Source organism: Lytechinus variegatus, chromosome 8, assembly GCF_018143015.1.
Source record: "Lytechinus variegatus isolate NC3 chromosome 8, Lvar_3.0, whole genome shotgun sequence".
NCBI classification, from domain to species: domain Eukaryota; kingdom Metazoa; phylum Echinodermata; class Echinoidea; order Temnopleuroida; family Toxopneustidae; genus Lytechinus; species Lytechinus variegatus.
Window position 1 is genome coordinate 17509660 of NC_054747.1, and position 25102 is coordinate 17534761.

At 37.1% G+C, this 25102-nt stretch overlaps 1 protein-coding gene across 1 annotated transcript; it reads right to left on the reverse strand.

Moving 5' to 3' along the window:
* Positions 1-6354: 6354 nt before the first annotated feature.
* On the reverse strand, positions 6355-23550 carry LOC121420078 (filament-like plant protein 1). Its single transcript, XM_041614607.1, has 6 exons — positions 23334-23550; positions 14561-14691; positions 12167-12290; positions 11056-11286; positions 9751-9839; positions 6355-7363 (listed from the first exon to the last, which is right to left on the reverse strand). Exons 1-6 carry the CDS (start codon positions 23406-23408, stop codon positions 7333-7335), a joined length of 681 nt encoding a protein of 226 aa, XP_041470541.1. The 5' UTR covers positions 23409-23550; the 3' UTR covers positions 6355-7332.
* Between the last annotated feature and the right edge of the window lie 1552 nt (positions 23551-25102).

Below are 25102 nucleotides of genomic sequence, written 5' to 3' on the forward strand. Positions count from 1 at the left end.
GAATAAAAAGAAGAAGAAATAGAAGTAGTGGTAGTAGAAGAGCTAGGAGTAGAAAAAGGAGGAGGAAGAGGAGAAGAATAAGGAGTAAACAATGATGTAAAAGAAGTGAGGAACAAAAGAAGAAAGAATATGAAAAGCAATAAGGAGTATAAGAAAAAGAAGGAGGAAAATAAAAGGAAGGCCGAAGAAGCAGAACAAAACAAGAAAAAAAGGAAAAAGAAGAAAAAAGAGGGAAAAATGAAGAGGAAGAAGACGAAGCACGAGGAAAAAGAATTCTACCCATGCAAAAGCCTTTACATAATTGAACATACAGGACAAATATACCGCAATGTGACATGAATATGTGTAGATCTTAAAATGTTTATTACAAATTCATGTAATAAATAAATCAACAATTCCATGTAAAATTAATCATTTTATGTAATCTTATGTTGAACAAATATAAAATCCATTAATTAGCACAATATAAACATTACTATATCTCACACAAGATAATAAATAACAATGATAATTCAGACATAAATAATTACTTTTCTTAAGTTACAACAAATCTGTACTTTGAGGTGTGCTGTATTTTCACATTATTTTTCCATGATTGTACATCTTGTCAAAAACACATTGAAAATTCTAAAAACACATATTCTGTTAACAAAAATGAAAGTTTACAAGCGAAATAAAACAATGAACATAGTATTGATAATACTATTCAGAATAAGTAAAATAAGACTGGCAAAATAATAATCTACAAATGCAATTCAAAGCCGATCCAACCAAAACAGTGATGCTCATTATATGGCATTACTTTAAGCACAAATCTTTTTAAAAATACAGCTGTTTTTAGGCATACCACAGAGGCCATTAATACTGCAATATTATTTTAAACAATGATGAATTAATCCAAGGAAATGAATCTAAAAGTACAACACTGTTAACATACAATGATGCATACATATAATATAACAATTCTGACAATTTTATATGTTATTGATTTTGAAAGTTTGTCAATAGTTTGTGAAAACATGCAGTTAAATGCATATCGTCATGAATATTCATATGGTGGGCTGATGATGTCACATCCCCACTTTCCCTTATGTAATTACATGAAATCATAAATATTTCATTTTTTCATACATGTGTCTCCATTATGATGAAATAAGTTGCGGCAATAAATAACTAATGCACTTAATCAGTCATGGTTGTCAATCCAATTGTTTTAGTTGTTGGTATAAAATAAACCTAATTTCATATAACAAAACAAAAAAAAACAAGTGAGGATATGACATCATCAGTCCACTTAATGAATATTCATAAAGACATGCCTCGAACTGTTTTACTGGAATGATGCAAATCTTTTTAAAATTCAATAACTTGGTTATTTGTTATCCAATTTTGATCCAATTTTCAGCATTTTGCTTTGTGAATTTTACTCCATTTATTGAGATATAATTATCTCCAGCCTGGACTATATGCTACTCTTTTGTTGAGACCCACTAGGTGATCCGAGTTTCAATCAGGGTCTGTGCCTGCAGACTCGGATGACCAAAAGGTGACATCATCTCGTTTTTATTTACTGATTCTTTGAAATACACAATGCAAAGCTCTCTCTCCTTAATAAGACTCTTTTTCTTGTTTTCTCTTCTATTTTTTGTTGACCTCTTGAAAAGATATAGGGGCAGTTGCCCCCCCCCCCATGTAATGTTCCTGGTTACTAGGTTGTCAGCTAGTTTTTATTTGGCTTGCTTAAACAATGTCAGAGTCTAGCACGCAAACACATACCTTTGGTATGTGTATCTTTGGTTCGACAGGCAGACGCGTTACCGACTGAGCCAACTCCCTATTTGAATTTCCAGGCCCACTGTACAGAAGTCAGAGTAGTCCGCACATTCAGACTCCAGAAGGGGAATGTAACCTGGAACAAGTAGGCTTGTGTGGAAAGAGAAAAATCAAAGAACAAGATCAAAGCAAGTTTGAGAAAAATCAGACAAATAATGAGAAAGTTATGAGCATTTGAATATTGCAAACACTAAAGCTATGGAGATCCTCAGATTGGCAATGCGACAGATATGTGTGATGTCACATGTGAACAACTTTCCCTTCGATAGACTATAAGCTACCCCCAAAATGTATCTTTTTGCTTTTTCTTATGGTAATACAAACTCTTATCCAAGATGTATTCTTTAAAAATCTGCATTACATGTCCTCCTATAAGAAGAATATATTATGCTTTATTGATAGATGTGAAAAAAGAGGCAGTTTAAGTGAAATATATATACTAAAGTAATGGGGAGAGTTGTTCACAAGTGACATCACACATCTTTTTTGCATTGCCAATTTGAGGATCTCCATAGCATTAGTGATCGCAATATTCAAATGCTCATAACTTTCTCATTATTTGTCCAATGTTTCTCAAACTTTCCTTGATCTGTTTCTTTGATTTTTCTGTTTTCACACAAATGAGCTATCTTGTTCCGAAGGTTTCATTCTCCTTTAAGCATTTACAGTACTTACATGTACATGTACAAGCCGTTTCAAGATGTTTTCATTAGATAAAAACACATTTTAGATTAAAACTATTGTTTTACGGCTATGAAAAGAATGCGACTGATCTAATTTTTGACCAGGACAGTACAATATCTTTTCAAGACAGATTTTAAGTTTTTGCCTGATTAGATATAAGACATTCTAGTTCAAGAATCAATTTTAAAACTCTAGCTTGCATCTATTCTTGCCTCCTTAGTGATTTCATGAAAATGATAGTACATTCATTGAATAAATCTCATAAACATGATTTTATACACTCATTTCGACAGAACATACAGTTGACGAAAGTTCTTTCTAAATATATGAATACAAGTAAAAAAAAAAGTAATAAACATCAGAAACAAATCATGGATTAAACTGTACATCACATGGTCAGACACTGAGAAAAGTACAAACTCATTTTGAGAATGAGGAAGTCTCTGAATTCCATTGAGGAATAATTTATTGAATGCACCAAGTTTGCACAGCTTCACGAATAGACCGGATGAGTATCCCAGGGGCCGGGCCACTCAATTGCTGTACACACGCGCGACCACAGGTTTTACAAATTCACCCTAAACAAATTTTATCCATTGGTCAAATCTATACCCTATTTAGCTATTTCCGTGTGCACTTTTGACAAGTTTGCCCCCTAAACAGGTATAATCCGTAAAAACTATGTGTTTTACCCCATAACCATACCCTTTTTGCTGGATTTTGGCCTCTTTGACACCTCAAATGCATCACGCACGTGAAGTGCAATAAGCAAAAAGTACTCTTTTATGTGTTTTTTTTAATATGTGAGTGAATGCAATATAGTTGAGTAGTGAGTAGCCCCCTTGCCCCTCCCAAGAAGTATTTGGAAGTATTTGAGAGGTGAACCAATACCAGTAAAAGAACAAGTGGAATGCCTCTGGCCGTCTCACCTGCATCACGTGGTTCAATATAGCAGCAGTGCTGACTTTGAATACTACTCTAACTCGCACAAGATGTTCAGTGATACATGGTTACTCTTATGTCCATTTTTTATGAACTAGACCAATAAACTTACAGAGATATGATGGTTATTCAACAAAAAACCCCAACATGGCCAAAGTTCATTGACCTTACATGACCTTTGACCTTGATCATGTGACCTGAAACTCGCACAGGATGTTCAGTGATACTTGATTACTCTTATGTCCAAGTTTCATGAATCAGATCCATAAACTTTCAAAGTTATGATGGTAATTCAACAGATACCCCCAATTCGGCCAAAGTTCATTGACCCTAAATGACCTTTGACCTTAATCACGAGACCTGAAACTTGCACAAAATGTTCAGTGATGCTTGATTACTATTATGTCCAAGTTTCATGAATCAGATCCATAAACTTTCAAAGTTATGATGGGAATTCAACAGATACCCCCAATTCGGCCAAAGTTCATTGACCCTAAATGACCTTTGACCTTGGTCATGTGACATAAAACTCATGTAGGATGTTCAGTGATACTTGATTAACCTTATGTCCAAGTTTCATGAACTAGGTCCATATACTTACTAAGTTATGATGTCATTTCAAAAACTTAACCTCAGGTTAAGATTTGATGTTGACGCCACCACCGCCGCCGGAAAAGCGGCGCCTATAGTCTCACTCTGCTATGCAGGTGAGACAAAAATTTTAGGTCGATTTGCAAAGACAAGCCAGACAACCTAAAGAGAAGACAGAATTTGGATCTGAATACCAAAGGCTTAATGGGCAATTCCATAAAATGATCAACTTTCTCGTACATCCGACCCCCATTTTCCTCAAGTCTTACTTCACTTCATAAACTTACCAAGTCATGGTCCTTTGAGAACATTACAGGCTATCAAAAGAACAAGAAATCACAAGACAGAAAATTTCATGAGGGTCCCACATGTAGGGGGTCAGACGTACATGAACATATTTCATGGAACTGCCCTAATGGAAATCCAACCTTGGTCAAAATATTGTGTGATAAAATTAAAACAAAACAGAATGGTTACAATTTGAAAGAAAGCAGACAAGGGATATGAAAGTTACGGCTGTTTTACAATTCAGATCCCTAAGCCTATGTAAATTTCAAATTGGCAACCTGCGTTTTGAAACATCTAGTAGTGTCCATTGTAAGTAACAAATGCTGGGCAACTGTGGTGTGGACGGAATATACCTTTTTTCTATCCTAACAGTAACAGTAGCTTTCACAATAAATGCCTAAAAAAATAATCAAGGCATCTCAATGACAAATTATTCCACAGTCATGTAAAAAAACATCACATTATAAAAAACATCTGAATCTTAAACATCAAATATATATAATTTCTTTTCATTACATAAACTACAAAATATAATACTGTTTACTTTGAAAGCCCTGTTTGAAATACTGTACTAAATCATATCTAAAAACTATTTGTGAAATCAATAATTTGGAAATTCACTTGAAAGTCATTAAAACAAGCAGTTCTCTACTCCTTGAATTTCTCACCATGTTAACACTTGCAATTTAATCTAGATCTGGGGCCCTGTTGTACAAAGAGTTTTTTTTAATAAAGGCTCTGCCTTTCTGCCTCTCCTAATATTTCATTTGTACATTTGCGTTACTTTTTCTTGTTATATGTTTTTTAAGAAAGTATTGGATAAATGAAATGAAATTAAAACAGGCCCAGGACATCAGCAGTTATTTGTGCAGAAAACCCGACACTCATTCATCTCATCCTATAGTATACACACCAAACTGCCTAATCCTCCATCTTTTCAGGCAGCTGAAGTAAATATCACAATAATTGTCAATCTGTCGAACGTAGAAAGTGCGTAGTACAGGTGTATGTAATACAAATTTAATTACATAAGTAAGAATTTTGAAGTGAGATTAATTTTTTTCTTTACATACATACATGTAGGCATTAATTTTCAATAAATATTACCACAAATTGTATGATAAAAACAATTCGAAATCAATAATCTATGGGGTTGCATAGCTAAAGTTTAAAAATACCAGTACCTATATTTTTCAATAAATTAATTATGCCAACATGTGCATGAAATTTGAGTATAAATCTGAAGAAAACATAGCACCTGGACTGGTCACTTGTGGGTAAAGGACTTCTCTCCTGGACTATGAAAAAATAACCATTGAATATTAGAATTAAAGGTCATATCTATACTGGGCAGATTTTTATGACCAAGGAAGAGAATATACAGTTTTAATACCCAAGCATACATGTAGACTGGAATGGCTGACTAAGTCAGCCATAACGTATTATTTGAGTGGTCATAAAATGATAAATACCCCTTAGTCACATTTGCTCTACGGCAGCCATACGGTAGATTTTAAAACGGCTGTGTTAAATTTTTTGTAATAGCTACATATAGATATTTTGAATAAAATGAATATAAACAGCTGTTTTCGACTCACCGTATGGTCGCCGTAGAGCAAATGTGACTAAGGTATTAAGAAGCAAATTCATTGTACATGTAGAATAATTGACCCAATTATGGGGTCATTCTCAACTGGCCTAAAAATAAAATATTGGACTATATTGGTCCGTATTCTGAATTCGGAGAATGAGACAAATTGATGACCCTTTAAACATTCATATAGCATAACATCTTTTATAAGTGGCTCCTTTTATTTTAATTGTGAAGAAAATATTACTGCATTCACAGACTGTGAGTGCATCATGGTCTAGTGGTTCTGACTCTCGCTTTCATACAGAGGGTCACAGGTTTGAATCCTAGCCATGGCGTGTTTTCCTTCAGCAAGAAATTTATCCACACTGTGCTGCACTCGACCCAGGTGAGGTGAATGGGTACCCGGCAGGAGGAATTCCTTGAATGCACTGAATGCCATTGGTGGCAGCTTGAGCTAAAGCTAGGCTAATAATAGCAGCGCTTTGTATCCTCAGGCAAACTGGGCTATATAAACCCAGCTATTATTATCGTTATTAATCCCAGTCTGTTTTCAGTAAGGTTGTAGGCAATCCTAAGATTAGACCAAACGGAAAGTAGACCAATAGGGTGTAGACCAAGTGACAATTACCATTTGCAGGAGTTTACCATCAGATCGAGCAGTATCAAGTTTCACAGCAAATAAACATTCTGTAATTGCTGTGTACATTCCTCTCTACAGCCCGGTGAACACTTTGCGATTCGTTGCGATCCAAATTTCAAAGAATTTGTAATAACATTTGATAAGAACTTTCCAACCAATAAAATCTTAGCGATCGGGGTTCAGAATAGTGGTAGGACTACTGAAATCAAAATTCAGTCTAGTTTGAGCCTCCCTGTAGGAATAAAATCAAATTCAAATCGCAATGACGTCATCATCGGCTGTGACTTGAAGCCGATTTGGACTTTACTTCAACCATAGGGCTAATTGCTGCAAAGCTAAATTATGATTTTATCATTCCTAACATTATGCTGAACTTCAAATGATATAATTTGATTTCTTGGGACTTTCACATTTAATGCAATACCGGTATGCAACTTATTAAAAAAAAACGTCTCGCATCGGATGCGCTGGGCTCAACTCTCATTAGGTGGCAGTCATTATCACATTATCCTCTGTCCGAAGGAATTGGCAAAGATATCTCTGTGATTCACTACAATGGTCAGGTGAGCATAATTGGCTGAGCCCTCAATAAGCAGGTCTTTCACAGGTATTTCCATTGCTATACACAAGGGCCGGTGCCAGCAAATTGCATTATTCTCCTAAGGAAAGGTCAATGAGGATTCGCTTTAAATAGAGTTCAGAATACCCGGTCGCAAAAGTCTCTCTTTGGTGTAAATTGAAGATGGAAGACTGCGTATCATTAATCCCCTGGACTCTTAAGACAGGTTCGTCTGCATTGGAAATGAGAGAAAAAAACAAGGTAAGAAACAGTAAAAGGCTGAGTTTAGAAGATGTCATAAGCTAGAATCACAAACATGAATCATGATTCAAAACACAAAAACAAACCATGGTAACTGCAGAATAAGAGTTTGATTGACCCTGTCAAATGCCATTTCTCCCTCACTTCATGTCTTGTCAGTGCATGCTCATCGTAGTGCGCAGTTTGACCCAGGAAATATAGGTCAACTTCTATGCGGGTTTGAATTGCAAAAGATACACAAATTTGATTTTCAATATAAGAGTATGGTTACTGTGTGAGGTGAAAGCAAATAAAACTGGCAGTGTTCAAATTTGCATTAATATGGAAGTAGGCTGACACTGTGAACATCTTTATACTAGAGAATGATAAAGTAAAATAAAATTCCTCTGCCCACTGAGATAACAAGGAAATAAATAAACAAGCATACGGTCCCAAGAAATAATAACAAGGGGAATGCCTCTGGCCGTCTCACCTGCATCACGCAGTTCAATATAGCAGCAGTGCTGACTTTGAATACTACTCTAACTCGCACAAGATGTTCAGTGATACATGGTTACTCTTATGTCCACTTTTTATGAACTAGACCAATAAACTTACAGAGATATGATGGTTATTCAACAGATACACCCAATTCGGCCAAAGTTCATTGACCTTTGACCTTGGTCATGTGACCTGAAATGCGCACAGGATGTTCAGTGATACTTGATTACTCTAATGTCCAAGTTTAACGAACTAGACCAATAAACTTTCAAAGTTATGATGGTAATTCAACAGATACCCCCGATTCGGCCAAAGTTCATTGACCCTAAATGACCTTTGACCTTGATCACGTGACCTGAAACTCGAACAGGATGTTCAGTGATACTTGATTACTCTTATGTACAAGTTTCATGAATCAGATCCATAAACTTTTAAAGTTATGATGGTAATTCAACAGATACACCCAATTCGGCCATAGTTCATTGACCTTTGACCTTGGTCATGTGACCTGAAACGCGCACAGGATGTTCAGTGATACTTGATTACTCTAATGTCCAAGTTTAACGAACTAGACCAATAAACTTTCAAAGTTATGATGGTAATTCAACAGATACCCCCGATTCGGCCAAAGTTCATTGACCCTAAATGACCTTTGACCTTAATCATGAGACCTGAAACTTGCACAAAATTTTCAGTGATGCTTGATTACTATTATGTCTAAGTTTCATGAATCAGATCCATAAACTTTCAAAGTTATGATGGGAATTCAACAGATATCCCCAATTCGGCCAAAGTTCATTGACCCTAAATGACCTTTGACCTTGGTCATGTGACGTGAAACTCATGCAGGATGTTCAGTGATACTTGATTAACCTTATGTCCAAGTTTCATGAACTAGGTCCATATATTTTCTAAGTTATGATGACATTTCAAAAACTTAACCTCAGGTTAAGATTTCGATGTTGAATCCTCCAACATGGTCTAAGTTCATTGACCCTAAATGACCTTTGACCTTGGTCATGTGACATGAAACTCTAATAGGATGTTCAGTAATACTTGATTAACCTTATGGCCAAGTTTTATTAACTAGGTCCATATACTTTCTAAGTTATGATGTCATTTCAAAAACTTAACCTCAGGTTAAGATTTGATGTTGACGCCGCCGCCGTCGCCGTCGGAAAAGCGGCGCCTATAGTCTCACTTTGCTTCGCAGGTGAGACAAAAATCTAGTGATATGATTGACCAAATTACAATAGAGTCCTACCAATTCATTAATATTTCATATACATACAGAAGAACTGACAAAAACAATTTGATCCAAGTAAACTGTTCTGGAACCCATTTGATAAAAGACTTACAATTAAAGAAAATCTACCTGTAGCATGGTATCAAACAGGCTTAGCAGCCAATGAAATTTAAGGCTGCAATAGTAGTTACCATAATGGTAAAGTTCCTGTATTTGTGTCTTTACATGGGGTTTCAACATTTTTTTCTTTCAAACATGCATGCATAATGCAATTAAATAATAGCTGTTAAAACGATGACAAGTATGACAAGAAAAAGATTGTATAGTCAAGCATGAAATTAAATTGATCTTTTAACTTAATATTAATACCAGTCTGTAATATGTAATACTTTGTATCGTACCTTCTTTTTTTTTAAAATGTGAAATAAATGAATCTAAATCCCTTTCATAATCTTGATGCTCATTTAACCTATAATACGACTATTCTAAGATTACAAAAAAATACATCACAAACACAGAAATAGTAGCAATGAGATGAAAAAAAACATAAAAATGAGAAAGACCTTGAAATATCAAAGCTAGGGACAAAGAATTTAAAATTTGAAAATGGAAGTAAAAGAATCATATCTTACAAATATTCATTGGCTCTTTGCAGCTCTGCAATCTTCTTCTCTGTGGCTTCCATCCACTCCCGGTACTTTTCTCCCCATTGTAACTTGAGCTGTGCGGGAGGGGAGGGGGGTGAAGAAAAGAAAAAGAACTATTTTACAGAATGTGCATGATATGACTTAGCAGTGGTTTCAAGAGGGGAAATTTTTTTTTCTCTTGAATTACATCCGTCCATTGTTGAAGTTTGACATTCATATTGAACAAATATGGGCATTACATTATTTTAGACTCTAAGCAAATTTAAAACATATTACAATACACTGTATAATCTAATCCTTTGCAAGTTCCAGTTTCTGAAGATATCAATGGAACATATCATTTTATTCGAGGTCAAAATTAATTGAAAGAATGGTATTATAACCATTTTGAAAGATTGCAAGCCCTTATTTTGGAGTAAAGGCCAAATTAGTTTCAAATTGTAGCCAATCGTACGACTGCTATGACGTCATTACGACTGGATATTAATTTCGCTGAAATTCTCAGAAGGATGATAGCATAGTCACAAATTTGATCATATGTATTCCTATGATGATTTATAACATTACACAGTAAGATATTCCAAGTCTCAATATTAGCATCAAATTCTACTACATCTTATTCTGAAATCGGGTCACAGACCAGTCGTAAGGTGTGCGGTCGCCTTCAAACACTACTAGAATGTATGATTAAGGGATGTAGTCAAGGCTGGTACTTCGAGTGATGAGGCCACTGGAGAGACCTTCCATAGACTTTGAACGTGTGACTCGGGTCGGGGCCAAGGCTGGCAAAATGTGGCCTTGAGGCCAGCCTCGACTAAACCCCTGATAAGATTTTTGAGTGTGCATTAGCTGAACTTGGCGATGACAATGAACAGGTGTTGGAGTCAGTAATACAGCTATACATACAATAACCCGAACCAAGGAAATTATGGCTTGCCTGTACACAATGTATGCCCTTCCTTCACTCCCTGTGGAGCAATCCAAGAGCTTCCATGCTCAAATCGCTAGATATGAAACCTTGGCTTTTGCATCCTCCTAAGTATGTACCCTTCAAACACCTGGGTGGAGAGTGGCTGAGTGTTGATTGATGTTCTTCCAAAGGATGCCAGCACCACCATGAGAATTAAAAAAAGTTTAGAATTGATTTTGAAATGAAGACTCGCTACAGCCCCCCTTCAACTACATGTACAAGGAAAGAGGCAGACCAACTGAACCATATTTCTTCCACAAGAAAACAAAAAAAGCACCTACAAACTCAACTTGACCCCATCCCCTTCTAAACTGACCAACCTTGAGATTTAACTGTTCCTCCTTCTCGCACCACTGCGCTTCCTTGAGGCTCAGCTCTGTGAACAGTTCCTCAAACTTCGCATGAAGCGAGAGAGTCTCTGCTTTGAGTGTTGAGTTCACATCCTCCAGGTTGGCGTTCTTCTCTTTCAGTTCGGTTATTTCACCTTTGAGACGGAGGATCTCTTCCTCGTGATTGCACTTCTCTGGTGTAGTGGGCTTCACTTTCTCAGACTGTCATAACGAACAAGGAACAAAAAATGTATTAAAGATATATACATTTCATCATACATGTGCAAATAATTGAATAGATTAAAAAAAGGTACCAATACTTGCAAGAGTATATTTGGTAACATTTACATGTATGTAGAACAGGGGACCATTTCATCAACATTTCTGTCTGAAAAGTTGTCAGATCTGACATCTTTCCTTGATTCTGACTGGCTGAGAGGCACTATTATTATAGTAACTGTAAGATAGAATGGGACTTGTCGGATAAAACGTCTGACAAGTCCTTTCATGATACGCTCCCCGGGAGTTAAAAATAAATAAAATTATTCATAGACTGACAAGACTCCTTTCAGGAGAAGAAATTACATCATCGAGAAGATCCTATCATGAGAGGCAAGTTGGACTCAAATCTTTAGAAGGTGGCTCGATCCTAAAAAAGTGTTTTATGATTAATAAATGTTTTCAAAGAATTATCACTCTTTTTTAAACTGATAAGAAGACAAACAAAACTTATAATAAACTGCATTTTCATTTTTATAGAGCAATTTAGCCATACATTCAAAACGCGTAGTTTGATCTGCATCAATTGCCTGTGCAGTATCAGAGCATATCCCTAAAATGACCGAAATCTGGCAAATATCCCATAGGCTCGTGCACAAAATTTACAGTTAACTATGAGACCATATTAAACAGTCTAGTGCGCATGAGCGAAATACACAACGATGACAGCAATGCGATGCGCAGCATAGATCACAACAACGTTCAATGACGTCATAGTGAACTACATGGAAGTCACATGTAAAATGACAAAAATTTCATCCTAAAGTGATGAAATTATACACTGAGTTGCATTTGTCTGTTTTGGTCATTGGTTTTTACTTACTTGCAACTTTTTGAGATCGGCACTGTGCTTCTTCTTCAAGGCACTCATCTCGTCTGCGTGTTGAAGACTCAGATCTTTTAATTTTTTCTGAAGTTCACTGCTCTTATCTTCTGAAATGGACGGCCTGTTAATGTGAATGAAAAGGACAAGAAAGTAATCCCAGAGAACTACAGAGGAGCATTTTTTTACTAATATGCTTAGGTAACATTGAATAAAATGAGTGTGCGTTATTAACTATAATAGGTAAATTGCCAATTCGTCTACTGCCAATTCGTCTACTGCCAACTCATCCACTCACCAAATGGTCTACTTTCATTTAGTCTAATGCCCTTTCGTCCATCAATATTTCGTCTACCAACCACTAATTTGGTCCATTATCATTTGGTTCAATCATCACTTCATCTGATCACCATTTCGTCTATGACCTTTTCGTCTCATAACCAGTTGGTCTAATATCCATTTCATTTTTCATTCATTTTGCGCAATTTAACACTTAGATCAATTAGACCAAATGGTATATGGATATTATGGACTAAATGGCTATTAGAGCAACTGGTTGTTAGACGGAATGGCATTAGAATAAATGAAAGTAGACAATGTGGTGAGTGAACGAACTTATGGTAGACCAAATGTTAGTAGATGATTTTGCAATTGGACAAATTGGCATTAGACAAAATGAAAATGTTCAGAATTGATTGAAAACTGCACATTTACAGGTGACAGATGATGTCAACTAAAGAAGTCCTATTTATACCCATTTCTTGGTGCAAGAAAAGAACCAGCAATCAAATTCAAATTTGCATTTGCAATTAATGGAAAGAATTATGAATGATAGCAAGACTTACATGAGTTAAGAACAATAAGTCCAAGATTCCTTAACTTCGATGCAACATTTTGATCTAGTAATCTTACAAAGTCCTACAATTTAAAAAGTTTTCATCATATGAAATAATGAAATTCAATTACACATATAAACAATAAACAGACTATCAATTATTGAAAGGATATGCATGAGCAACAGAGAGAGAGAGGGGGAGAGAGGGGGAGAGAAAGAGAGAGAATAAAAAAAGCCAGGGGCCAATTGACAAAGACTCTCAGTTTGCATGTGGAGTATATCTTATCATGGTATCAGCTGCAACAGGTTAAAGGAAATGAAACCCTTGACACAAGATAGCTTTTGCAAAAAACAGAAAAATCAAAGAAACAGATAAAAGGTTGAGAAAAATTTGAATAATAAAGATCCTCCATTGGCAATGCGACAAGGATTTGTCATTTCATATGTGAACATCTTTCCCATTACTATTCTATATATTTCACTTAAAATGCCTCTTTTATCACATCTATCAGTAGATATATATAGGAGGGCATTTGTAATACAGGTTTTCAAAGATTATATTATGGACAAAGAGTTTGTATTACCCTAAGAAAGAGCAAAAATAGAGGAAATTTCAGGGTATTTTATAGTCCATCAAAGGGAAAGTTGATCACATATGACATCACAAATATCTGTCGCATTGCCTACATGAGGATCTCCATAGCATTAGTGATCACAATTATTTGTCCGATTTTTCTCAAACTTGCTTTGATCTTATTCTTTGATTTTTCTGTTTCCACACAAGCCATCTTGCATTGTTCCAAGGTTTCATTCTCCTTTAAGCCCCCAGATGGACAACTCTCCATAAATCTGTACCACCCAAAAAAAGTTGACGAAGGTTGCTTTGTATGAACAAGTGGCCTTTGTAGCAGGCTCATGTATCAATCATCTCAATATTTGAATAAAGAATTCCACGCAAGGATTGTGGTCTTAATAGCAGTCAGGGATCCAGGCCTGTATTCTGAAGTTGGCTTAAATTAATCTCAGGTTTTAAGTAGTGGTTTAAGTATGGATAGCCAATTGTCACATAAATCACCAATGGTAGAGATATCATATTTCATCTCATTTGGCTCTCAAATCATTCATAATTGTCTAGAAAGTATAAATAGATGATTGTCTTCACCATCGAGGAATCAGAAAAGAGCACAGTAAACATAAGAAACATACAACCTAATAAAAAATTTTGACACTTTTTGGCTTCCCATAATTTTAGCACAGAGTTAGACCATGGTCTGAGTTAAACCCCACTTCAGAATACGGGCCATAGTATTGAGAGGCCCCCAAAATGGTACTGTGTCTAACCCTGCTGGATCTGGGGGTTGTTTCATAAAGCTGCTCGTAAGTTGAGTGACGTTAAGAACGACTGGTGAACCTTTCTTACGCGCAAAACCACTGCCAATTCAATGTATCATTTTACCACAACAAAAGATCACCAGTCGTTCTTAAAGTCGCTCTTGACTTATGAACAGCTTTATGAAACACCCATCTGTACCTGCTCATTAGACAGGTGACTGAATTACCTTTTACTTGCTCTGTTTGATTCTGATGCTCCAACAGAAACATACTCCTTCTCTTTTTTCAGCACAGTTGTATTCTTAGCCTTTCTTAGTCCATCCAGTCTTTTCTTCAGAGAACTCACTTCCGACTCAAGCTGTGGAATTATGAGGAAAACAAAAATATAAAAAAAAGAAAAAAATATATAATTTACAGATGCTTGCTTGGATTTCTGCACGCCACAACACAATGTTGCAAAATATGGCCCGTATTCTGAAGTCAGGTTAAACTTAGACCACGGTCTACATGTAACTCTGTGATAAAATTATGGGAAGCCAAAAGTGTCAAAATTCTTATTAAGTTGTATGTTTCTTAATTTACTGTGCTCTTTCCTGATTCATCGATGGTGAATGGTGAAGACAATCATTTATTTATGTACTTCCTACACAATTATAAATGATTTGAGAGGCAAATGAGCTGAAATATGATATCTATACCGATAGTGATTTATGTAACAATCGGCTGACCATACTTTAACCACAACTTTAAACCTAAGTTTAAGTTAAACCATCAGCTCGTCCTCACTTTTCATCCCCACAACCTCGCTCATCGAAGAGAAAACAGAAGGCTTTCAAGGTCATGACTTTAAATTGTAATGGCCTTAAAGGTAGTTCAAAAAGGTCAAGTTTTCATGCAGCAATCACTCAACACTCCCCGGACATTATATTAGGCTGTGAATCAAAGCTCAACACTGACATCCCTACTTACTCCATCTTTCCTAGCAACTACATAGTGTTCCGCAAAGACCGAAATCAGCATGGGGGAGAAGTTTTTATCTCTGTCCGTGATGATATTACAGTCAGCGAATGCCCACATCTTGCTACAGACTGTGAACTGTTGTGGTGCACTATTGAGTTAACAAATACCAAAAAGCTTTTTCTGGGGTCTTACTACTGCCCACCTAACGACCGCCAAGCTAGCCTTACTGGATTGGAAAACTCCCTTGCTTCGTTGATGGGAAACCGACGTGCTCATCCTAACATCCTGATTGCAGGTGATTTTAATCATCCTGACATCGACTGGGATGAACAGACTACAACCAATCCTAGCTCTTCAGTTACTCATCAAAATCTACTCGACATCTTACTCACAAATTCCCTCTTCCAGGTAGTGCGTGAAGTCACCCGACCGTCATCTGGAAATATTCTTGATCTGATATGCACTTCAAATCCTGGTCTTGTGGACAATGTTGAGGTGCTGCCCGGTATCTCCGATCACTAACTGCTGACTTACACCGTTAAATCATGTCCCAAGCTCCAACCAAAGCCACCACAGACGATTCATCAGTTCAACAAAGCAGATATCTATCAACTTAAACAAGCTGCAAGAGACTTCTCTGATGCGTTTCTCCTCTCAGATCCTGAAAAACGTTCTGTAGAGACAAATTGGATGATGATCTCCAATTTCCTCAGTAAATGTTTGACTGAGCTTGTCCCGTCAAAGATGAGCAGAGGTAGAAGAAATCTCCCATGGATTACACAAGACATTAAACAGAAAATGAGGAAAAGAGACCGACTGTACAAGAAAGCTTGCCATCAGAATACTGGAGCTGACTGGGAAGTCTTTAGAAGGTTTAGAAACCAAGTAGCCAAGACTGTCCATAAAGCTCATGATGATTACATCAATAACATCATAGGAGCCAGCTTGAGTGATAATCCAAAAGCCTTTTGGTCTTACATCAAAAGCTGCCGCACTGAACAGATTGGAATACCTCCCCTGCGCACAGCTTCAAAACTGTGTTCCGTAGCTGCAGACAAGGCTGAGGCATTGAACATCTTTTTCCACTCCATGTTCACTCAAGAAAATACTCAGAGTCTACCATCAAAGGGCCAGTCTTCTTACCCATCTATTGGCCATCTACACATTGACAGGAGAGGAGTAGAAAAGCAGTTAAAGCAACTCAACCCGTCCAAAGCTAGCGGGCCTGATGAAATCCCACCCAAGCTTCTTAAGCTTATAGCCTGTGAGATTGCCCCTGTGTTTGCCTTTTTATTTCAACAAAGTTATAATACAGGTACTATACCATCACAATGGAAAAAGGCTCTCGTTTCACCAATTCACAAGTCGGGCGACAAGAGTGACCCATCAAACTACCGGCCAATATCCCTCACCTGTATTGCCTGTAAGATAATGGAGCACATAGTCCTCAGCCATGTTTCCAAACATCTTGCATCCAATGAGATTCTTAGTGATGCCCAGCATGGCTTCCGCCAGGGGCTATCAACTACCACCCAACTGTCATTAGCCGTTCATGACTGGTCTTTCATTTTACAGAAACGCAGTCAAGTTGATACTATCTTCTTAGACTTCCAAAAGGCCTTTGATAGAGTGCCCCATGAACGTCTTGGCATCAAGCTCCAGCATTACGGCATCAAAGGTGACACTTTCAACTGGATAATGGCTTTTCTTTCAGACAGGAAGCAGTCTGTAGTTGTTAACGGCAAACAGTCTTCATGGAGGGATGTCTCCTCTGGTTTCCCCCAAGGCTCGGTCATCGGTCCGACTCTCTTCCTTCTGTTCATTAACGACATCCAAGATAACATCAAATCCTCTCTTCGGCTGTTTGCAGATGACTGTGTCGTCTACAGAGAGATCGTGACTGATGAAGACTTTCACATCCTGCAGCAAGATCTACTACAGCTGTCATCCTGGTCTGCTACATGGCAAATGAAATTTAATGTCAAGAAATGTGCTGTACTTTCCATCACACGTAAACGCTCTCCTCGCACCTATGATTATTTTCTTGACTCCGATGCGATACCTAGAGCCAACAACTACAAATACCTGGGAGTGACAGTGACTACAGATCTGCGTTGGAATCTTCACTGTCAGGACATCAGGAGAAAGGCCAGTCGTACACTGGGCCTCATCCGCAGAACTCTATCCCCGTGTTCCAAAAAGGTTAAGGCCAAGGCATATACTGCGTTAGTCCGTCCTCAACTGGAGTACGCTTCTGAGGCATGGAATCCGCACACTGTTACAGCTGTTAAATCACTGGAACAAGTACAAAGATCTGCGGCCCGATTCGTTCACTGTGACTTCAGGAGAACAACATCCTCCTCAGCCTTGGTCTCCACCCTTGGATGGAACAGCCTCCACACTCGTCGGCTCTTAGCACAATGCTCCCTTTTTCACCGGATGCACCATCAACTGGTTCGCGTGCCTTTGCCACAGGTCATTTCTCCAGCAACCTACTTTGGTAGGCACGACCATATAGCTAAATATGCCATACCCAAAGCTACAATAGACACATACAAATATGCAATGTTCCCTAGGACAGTACGGATATGGAACAGATTACCAGGACATGTCATTCTCCATGGAAACCCAACTACGTTCAGAGAGGCTGCACTACCTATCATCAGCATGATGCAGCCTCCTGTTGGGTCCCACATGCTATAAATGGACCAATGCATGTTTTTACTCGCACCCCTGCATGCTCATTTTTATTGTATATATGTGAGCCAACCCAAATCCTGCACCTTGTCACCTCCATTGGCACATGACATTATCGACATCCCAGTATAGCTTCCAAGGAGCTGCGTTTTGGGATTATTGCGACAAGTAACAAGTAATTACAAGATTTTGGAATTAAATATTGAGATAGAAAATAAACATTGCAATTCAAAATAGAAAACAATATTCAACAACATTGAAGCACGGTGTGAAAAGACATTTTATTTCCAGAACAAAATATATTGCAATTTAACACTCTAGGCGACACCGCAATACTTACCCGTGTTAAGAAACTGGGACTCCACTCACGCGCATTTGGGCCGCCCTAGCTTAGAACTAAGCTTTCTTTCCGTAAAAAAAAATTATTCTTATGATTAAATAAATATTAATTAATACATGAATACTGTTAAATCGGTACTCACCGGTTCTCTTCTTGAATTTTCTGCCAATTTCCCACGCTGCTGGCTACAATTCCGCGTTAAATTTTGTCGCCATAGAGAGCTGTTCATGCAACTTTATTTATAAATGGAGCGCCCTTTACGAGAGTTGTTAATGCCGCGGAGAAATCGTTAGGCATTTTGGCCTGTGTTCAAGGCGTAGCTGTTCTATTTTTTTATAAAATTATGTGTGAGATCGAAATCTCAGCGAGTAAACACTCTTCCATATGGAAGAGTGTATACTCGCTGTGATATGATCCCGATAGGGAGGCACAACACCCCCACCCACATGGGCGCAAACCCCAGGGCCGGGGGACATGTCCCCTCACCCAAAATAGTAGGGGGCACATTATGAAATGTCCCCCTACTATTTTTGGTCATTTCGTTCAAAATCGAAATGTATTTTGGAAGAGACGATCTTACTTTTGGCATGCCCCTTTTTTTGCTTGTTTGCTTGTCAAATTTCTTTTGGTCAAGATGACCTTCTTTAGAGGGTGATAAACCTTCTTTTTTTTTTTGTTTTTTGCTTGTCAAATTTTCCAGCCCCTGGTCCCCCTACCTTTGGGGAGAGATTTCCGCCCTTGCAAGTAGACATACTCTTGATATTGTTTGCGAATCTGCACGGGCGTCGATCGAGGGCTGGGGATGAGGAAAAGCGGTGAGACGAGAAAAAAAATAGAACTTAGAAGGGAAAAGGCGACAGAAAAAAAGTGAACGAAAGAAAAATTAATGGAAAATAAAAGGGAAGAGAAAATAGGGAGAAATGTGATGGGTAAAATGAATTATGGGAAAATAGGACAGAAAAAAGTGAACGAAAGAAAAATTAATGGAAAATAAAAGGGAGGAGAAAATAGGGAGAAATGTGATGGGTAAACAAAATTATGGGGAAAAATTCTGGACGCACTATTCATGTTTTATCATGAAAAGGATAAGTTATTTATCCGCGAGCAGACACTTTTTGATATTGTGATCTGAAACTGGATAATGATTTAAATAGAGAACAATCTGCGTATCTGAATTAACGTGTGTTTTAGATTTCGACCTAGAATTTGGGTATTCTAAGTAACTTTCTTATCATGAAAATCAATAAAGAGAGCGCAAAGCGCGAGCTAAAAATATATGATATAACAAAGGGTGAATTTAAGCTCTGTAATGCAAACACTTTGTGGGAAAATTGTGAATTGTGATAGATCACAGTTAAAAAAGAGCTGATGTATTTTATTTTTATTACTTTGAGTTTTTACATAGGACCGGAACATGCTATGAGGGCATTATGTCATCATATGAAAATGATGACCATCTTCCTATTTCTCTCGCATGGGAGCGCGAAATGTGTTAATATTATGGCCTGAAAACTGGACATTTAAAGCACTTTGTAATTATGCATAAGAGGCATTATATATCTATCAATGCGAGCAGAAATCGCGAGTCGAATTTTTTGATAAACTGTCATCAAATTAGTTTGATTTAGAATTAATATTGGGATATACATAACCGACTAATCCAAATGCTATAGCGTGCGGCGCTAGCTGATACGTTTTAACAATCTGACCTGAATAGGGAACTTTTTGAGAACTTTATGGAATACAGGAAAATAATACGTACCTGAAAATTCAAATTTTGCGAGCGCGCAGCGCAAGCAGAAAATGATAATGTTCAGACGATAACACAGACATTTTTACAGAGCACTTTTTAAAAATCAATTTGTAAATGAAACAAAATAATGAAAGTTCAATTTCCCAGCTGAAATATGTTTTGTATAATGACTTCAAAGTTTGATTTTTCAAGCTCCATATTGAGCAAGATATGCAAATACCCTAAAAGACAATAAGGCGCCAAGCGCGAGCGAAAATTTTTTATCCTAACAAATAGATTTAAAAAAAAATTATTTTCAGAGTCTTCCCCTAATGTTATTTCATTTAATCATGTTCCTCCTCTTATGTTTGCCTTTCTTCTTTTTTCCTCTCTTTTCCCTTCCTTTTCTTTTTTCCTTTCTTTTTTTTTCTTTTTTTGCTCCGCCAATAGGGGGGCCCGGGCCCCTCGGCCCCCCTGGATCCGCCTATGTTAGCGGTTGTAGGTATAAATCGCGCTCTAACGCTCTAAAACTGTGTTCTTTATCAAAAAGCTGTCTTTCATATTCATTTAGTTCGCAAAAGAATATAAAGTTAATTTCAATCATTGTATATAGTTATCCTGTTTATGATAAAAATACTTAGAAATTGGGTTAGGTTAGGGTTATCAAATTATCAGGGCAGAAAATATATATTTTTTTCTCATTTTGCGCATCGAGCTGGCACTATTTGATCTGTGAGATTATGTTTTTGATGACATTCATTGTATTCACAGCAATAATTATTAAACATTGCGCACGCGCCGTGCGCCGCATGAATTATGTAGATCAGGTGAATAACTTACCGCTACACACGAGCAGTTGCTCTATATATTCTATGTAATATAATATATAGAGCAACTGCCCATTTTTAATGGTCCATAATATACCCACTTTCTTCTTTTTTGGAACGAGTATGAATTTATCTACTGATATACTGAATGTACAATAAAAGTCATTATCATGTATTTCTTGGCATTTCATTTACTTTTTTTACCATAATTATATCACACAGCTGCTCGCATAGGCCTACGCCGTCACAAATAACAAAACAAAATCTCACTTTTTTTCTTTTTTGGTGGGAGATGGATTTTCCATACGCATACGTACAATTTTTCAAATTATTTTTTCTGCTATTTTCATAATAAACTTTAAATGATTTCGCCTTTGCACTATTATTTTTTTAAAGACAAAATTACATCATCATCATATCATCGTCACCAACTTCATTCTCATCTTTATCACCACTACCACCATCATTATTATCATCATCATCATCATCATCACCGCCACCATCACCACCACTATCATCTTCACCAAGATAATTTTCATCATCATTATCATCATTGCCATCATCGTCTTTTTTTCTTATTTTTTCTCCTTCCTGCTTTTTTCCTTCCTATTTTCCTCTTTTTAGAGGGCACACCACCACGCCCCCTTACTGGATATCCGCCTCTAACGTTTGTTGTTGTATATAAGTTGGCGGATGCCTCATGAAATGAAATAATATAAAATAAGGAAAGGGAAACTAATTAGAAAAAGGACTGAGGAGAAGAAAAAAGAAAGCCAAACAAACAAGAAAAAACAATATCAAAATTTTGTTGTAAAGTCTTCTACGTCAGTTTAATAATTATGTTTTCAATGAAATGAGAACATAAAAAAATGAAACAAGTAAGATGGGCTATACATCGTAGCAAAGAAATAGAGGGAAGCTCCGAGACAATAAAAAGGGTGAGAAAAAGAAAAGACTTTGAAATACTCACAACACGAGCATAATAAAAAAATATGGAATAAGCAAGGACAAGTAGCTGAGGGACACCCCCCCCCCCCTCTCTCTCTCTCTAGTTATTTATGTAACTCGCATACACAAGAATTTCTTACTAATCAAAATATTGCGAGCAAAAAGCACGAGCTGACATTTTTTTAAATATTCAAAACTGATAGAGAGACACATTTTAAACAATTCATGAATCATAATAATTATACAACTAGCTTACCAATCGAATCATTCGATTGCGACAAATGATCTGAGAATTAATGCTTTTAGGAATTCATTAAATTAAAGCAAAGTATCTCAACATTAAAATAATTAAGGCGGGCGCAAGGTATCAGCTAATACACCGATAATTTTTTTTTGGACATTTGAAGTATTTTCGGTAATCATGAAAAAGATTGATATTTCATGAAAGCTCAAATCCCGAAGAGCGGAATATTTTTATTAATTGACTTTTTAAAAAAATGTTCTAAGCCCCATTTAATATTTGATTATAAGTCGATGCATTAAAAGCTGAAAAAATAAAGTATTTTGTGTTCCTCTATCATAATTGTCTTTCTCTTTAACCCTGGTTCTTTTTTTTCTGGGGGGAAGCATTTTGGTTAAAAAAAGAGAGAAAAAAGATAATTGCTGGCTTGTGCATGGACGCCCGGTGTGGACGGTGGTAGGGACACCCCCCCCCCCCCCCGTAGTTACGCCAATATGGGACCAAATGATCCTAAATGTCCGAGGCGAAACTTGTGCAATCAAACGTTATTTCTGAATAAATTAAAGCTTGCGCTGTTCAACTTCAATCTCTTTCAGCTAAATTTGCGATGAACGCTGCGTTATGAAATATATAATTATCAACATCTGGCGAAAAGAATAACCGACCGATCACCTGACGAGAACGCGTATACGTGATCTGCATATCAGGCCCGATCGCGAGTCAGAAGTGAAGGACAACTGCCAAGAAAATCAGGAAAAAGTCGTCAAAATGTAAGTTCCCCTTCATTTCTTTCAATTTTTTGTTACTTATTCAAGCATAAATGTCTCATTAAAGCAAAATTTCAACAAAAGCCTCAAATTTAGCTAGTACTTTTGTTGAAATTACAATAAATTTAGATCCACATAAATCTCTAACCCAATTTTAGCACTGATGTCGCCTATGAGGTCCATACATGTAATGTTTGGACCTCATTGGTACTAGGAGTGCAATTTGAGGAATTTTATGCAAATATTTTATTAAGGGTTTGTTGAATTCTGGGTAGCTTGCGCTGATATTTAATCACTCAATGCACCTATAATTCTATGATCAAGACATCAAAATCATACAACCAGAACCGTCCAGGTGGCACAGCTCTGAGTCTTGAGTCTTAAATTTTAATGTTAATCGGTGCGTTTGTACTTGTTGTCAATTCTGTCTCAAAGAAGCCAGCATAATTCTTTACGTATGGGACTGAAATTTACTAGGCCTACTTTACCTCTTCAACTCGCATCTTGAGAAAAGCTGCATTCTCCCGACTTTTCGTCTCAGAACTCTTCCGATTTGAAGTCATTTCTGAAAGATTACGATGGGCAAGATGAAACTTCTCGATGAAAAAATAAGATGACTTGACGTTGGGCCTATTTAAAAGTAAAAACGACGTCGAAGATCAGAGTTGTTTTCATTAGTTACGTATCAATTCTCCTTGCCTCACCAATGAGGGCGTTGGAATTAAAGGAGAAGTACAGTTCACCATGAAAAAGTCTGTTTTGAAACTACCAGAAAAAAATAATAGAAAATATTGATGAAGGTTTGATGAAATCCATCAAAGATAAAGAACGTTATTAGATTTTTGTGACGTCATATTCTAGCAGCTCTCCCATATTTTACGCAAAATAAATTGCAAAAAATCAATTTTAACTGGTAGTTCATGATATCTTGCTTGGCTGATTTTTTTTTCTTGATCAGGAGCGGGGGTGAAAGAACTTGTCTGTTGATTGAAGGTACAATAAAAAAAAATCTAAAGAAAATTACAATCTAATTTTACCATGTTGGGAAGCTTTCCGCACAGATATGACGTCACAAATAGAAACAAATTCTAATAACTTTGATTAATCTTTGATAGATTTCCTCAAATCTTGCAATTATTTTGTAAAATAAGTTTTGTGCCAATTTTACAATAAACCCTTTTTTCATGTTGAACTTTTTCCCTTCAAGGGCATCGGGTAGAAGGGTTAGCCCAGGGGAGTGTTTCATGAAAGGACTTGTCAGACGTTTTATCTGACATGTCCTGTTTTATCCGATAGTTACTACAGTAACAGTGCTTCTCAACCAATCAGAATCCAGGAAAGTTGTCAGATCTGACAACTTGTCGGACGAAAATATTGATGAAACGCCCCCCTGTTGTTCCGTTCTTTACTTTATTATGTTTTCTATATTTTGCTGCTATATATTTTTTAAAGAATATACAGTTTCAACAGTGATTTCATCGAAATAATATCTTAAGCTGTTCAGTTATTGACAGATTGTCAAGCTCATATTTTGCCGCGATAATCACCATGTTTGCAAAAAAATATCTACCCCATTTTTTTCCGTTGTGGATGCCGGTACGAATATTACATCATAATTCATTATTTTTTATTTACATTTTTTTTAATAAGTACACACCTAATTACCAATTATGCATACAGCATTTCCATTTATTTGAAACTAGGATAAAAGATCATTGTAGATTAAATATGCCTTGCTCACGGTCATACTGCCGCGGCCGGGATCGAACCCCGGACTTTCCATGTATAGCCAGGCGCCTTAGACCAACCGGGGACTTAGACCACTAAGTTTGTGGAGTGAAGTCCGCTCAGACGCTGGTTCTGAGGCTCTAGACAAGTGGCGTACCTAAGATTTTCCACGGGGGTAGGGGGCAAATTCGTCCGCCCAAAAATTTTGCCACAAAAAAAAAAAATCTTCAAACTCGTCGGGGGGGGGGGGGGGTGCAGGGATACGTCCTAGCTTGCATGGGTTGTGACTCGTTAAGAGCGTGTCTAATTGTTCTCTATAGGCAAACCCCAGGAATTCTAGTGATGTGAACAAAACGACCAGCTCAGTGGCGTACCGTGGGTCACGGCATGGGGGGGGGGCACCAGCAAAAAAACATTACACCACAGTGGGCGCGCAAAGTGCGCTTAATTGCCAGGTATACTGACATATGTAGATACATTTTAAGGACTGTGCCATTAGACGGATATGTATCTAATAATGTGAGCGCGA

Coding starts and splice junctions, on each gene's coding strand:
- LOC121420078 (XM_041614607.1), bottom strand. CDS start 23,408: ATGACTTCAAATCGGAAGAGTTCTGAGACGAAAAGTCGGGAGAATGCA. Junction 11,287..12,166: donor CCGATCTCAAAAAGTTGCAA/GTAAGTAAAAAC, acceptor TCGTTATGACAG/TCTGAGAAAGTGAAGCCCAC. Junction 9,840..11,055: donor AGGAACAGTTAAATCTCAAG/GTTGGTCAGTTT, acceptor CCTCCCGCACAG/CTCAAGTTACAATGGGGAGA.